Raw genomic sequence first — 1,779 nt, 5'->3', positions numbered from 1 at the left:
TGGAAACAGAGGAATGAGAATGTGTAGGAGGAGGAGGAAGTTAATCACGGGGTTGTACAATTTGACGGTGGGGCGTGAGGGAAAATGAAGTAATGTATTCGAATTTTGTAAATCAACTCGTGGAAAATGAAAAAAAAAAAATCATTTCACTTACACAGCGGTGGCTTCCCAAAACAAGTTAGTATCTCAGCAATTAGCGTCTACTGATAGGTTATGAAAGAATCAGGGCACTATTTGGCGTCAGAAAACCAAAACTAGATAACACTTCCGGTACCCTTCACATGAGTACAGGAACCTCCAGCAACCTCACATTAGTCCGCAGTTTGAGGTTTCCGCCCATCTATTTACGGAGAGGAAGGGGCGTTGACCTAGGATCCCCTGCAGGTGGATGGGCGGGTCGCGTGTTGACGCTGGCGTGTCGGCGCGTGCGCACTGGTCCGTCAGCGGCTGGTGGACCATGGAGTGGCCGCAGGGTGGCGCTATGAGCCACCGCCCCTGGCGCCATGGGGGTTTTGAATTTGTCCTTCTGTGATATCTTGTTTGTACTGCTGGGTTCTCTTTTGGACGCGAGATTTCTGCCACTTGAAGAGGATACAGATTTTATCAATGAGTACGTGAACCTCCACAATGAGCTCCGGAGCCAAGTCTCACCCCCAGGGTCTAACTTACGCTTCATGGTGAGCCCCGAGGGTGATTTCAGAACCCCCCAAAGTCTTTGACACTTCTTTCTCATCCTTAGAAAGTCTGGACACTGCATTGAGATATCAGGAACTGCTCTTTTGGTTGATTAAGGCGCACAAACTCGAAATTTCTAGGCCCGAGAAATAAAAACGTCTGTGGTTTTAATATGTAATTCCCACGATTTTGCACAGGACTGGGACGAAGGCACTCTCTTCAGTAAAAAATTTAATGGGACCCAAAGAAATTGAGTAATCAAGACAATATGAAAATGCATTATTAATTTTTTTTTAATTTAATGGGACCCAAAGAAATTGAGTAATCAAGACAATATGAAAATGCATTATTAATTTTTTTTTTTAAGTACGAAACACGAAAATTTTATATAAGGACAGTTTCCTTGAACCAGGATTAGGGTGAGGCAAATTAGGTTTTTTGAGTCTGCAAGTCAGATCCTACTTTCCTGTTTTGAATTTTTCTCATCATGGATTTTTACATTAAGTTTCACTTAATAATAGATGTTATTAAAATATTATAATTATTACTAAGATTCTTGTTGCTCACCAATTTTAAATTTTGCTTTAAATTTTGTACAAGTGTACTTTAGGGACCCGTTCTTAGCCTTGGCTCGTAATTTTGCATTCTTTTAAAATACTGTTCTAGATTTTTTTTTCTCATTTTGCCCCACTCATTTCCACTTAGCAATTCATTTGTTCCCTTAGCTTCACGATTACCATTAAAAGCTACTGCAAAATTCATACATAAGTATTCCCCTACTAAACTACTATGACATTGTAAAAATTAAATGCCTCCTTAGAAATATTCTGTTGGATTAGTTCTTCAGGAAAAATTGCAGAAATGGAATAATTAAAGGATAGAATTTTTAAATTCCTTTGACACTAACAAGCAAATTGAAAACGTTGAAAATATTTTTTAAAATTTTATTTGATTCAGACCTTTGAACTGGGTTAGATAGTTCAGTCATGGCCAGCACAGTGAGATTGGAAGACAGACCATTTAAAAATTTGTATGGATATTTTAGGGCATTATGTTTATCGTAGGAGTACGCAATGACGGTTGCAGAGTGGATTATATTTGGGG

General features: G+C 39.1%; 1 protein-coding gene across 1 annotated transcript in view; it reads left to right on the top strand.

Moving 5' to 3' along the window:
* Positions 1-281: 281 nt before the first annotated feature.
* GLIPR1L2 (GLI pathogenesis-related 1 like 2) overlaps positions 282-1,779 on the top strand; it is a 65,341-nt gene continuing 63,843 nt past the window's right edge. The window contains 3 exon segments of the mRNA XM_006882591.1: positions 282-392; positions 445-502; positions 505-677. Of these exon segments, the coding sequence (XP_006882653.1) occupies positions 282-392; positions 445-502; positions 505-677 (342 nt within the window).

This window comes from Elephantulus edwardii, unplaced genomic scaffold, assembly GCF_000299155.1.
Source record: "Elephantulus edwardii isolate Elephantulus edwardi_28Jun2011 unplaced genomic scaffold, EleEdw1.0 scaffold00021, whole genome shotgun sequence".
In the NCBI taxonomy this organism is placed as follows: Eukaryota; Metazoa; Chordata; class Mammalia; order Macroscelidea; family Macroscelididae; genus Elephantulus; species Elephantulus edwardii.
The sequence above is the reverse complement of the archived record's forward strand: the minus strand, read 5'-3'. Positions and strand labels throughout refer to the sequence as shown.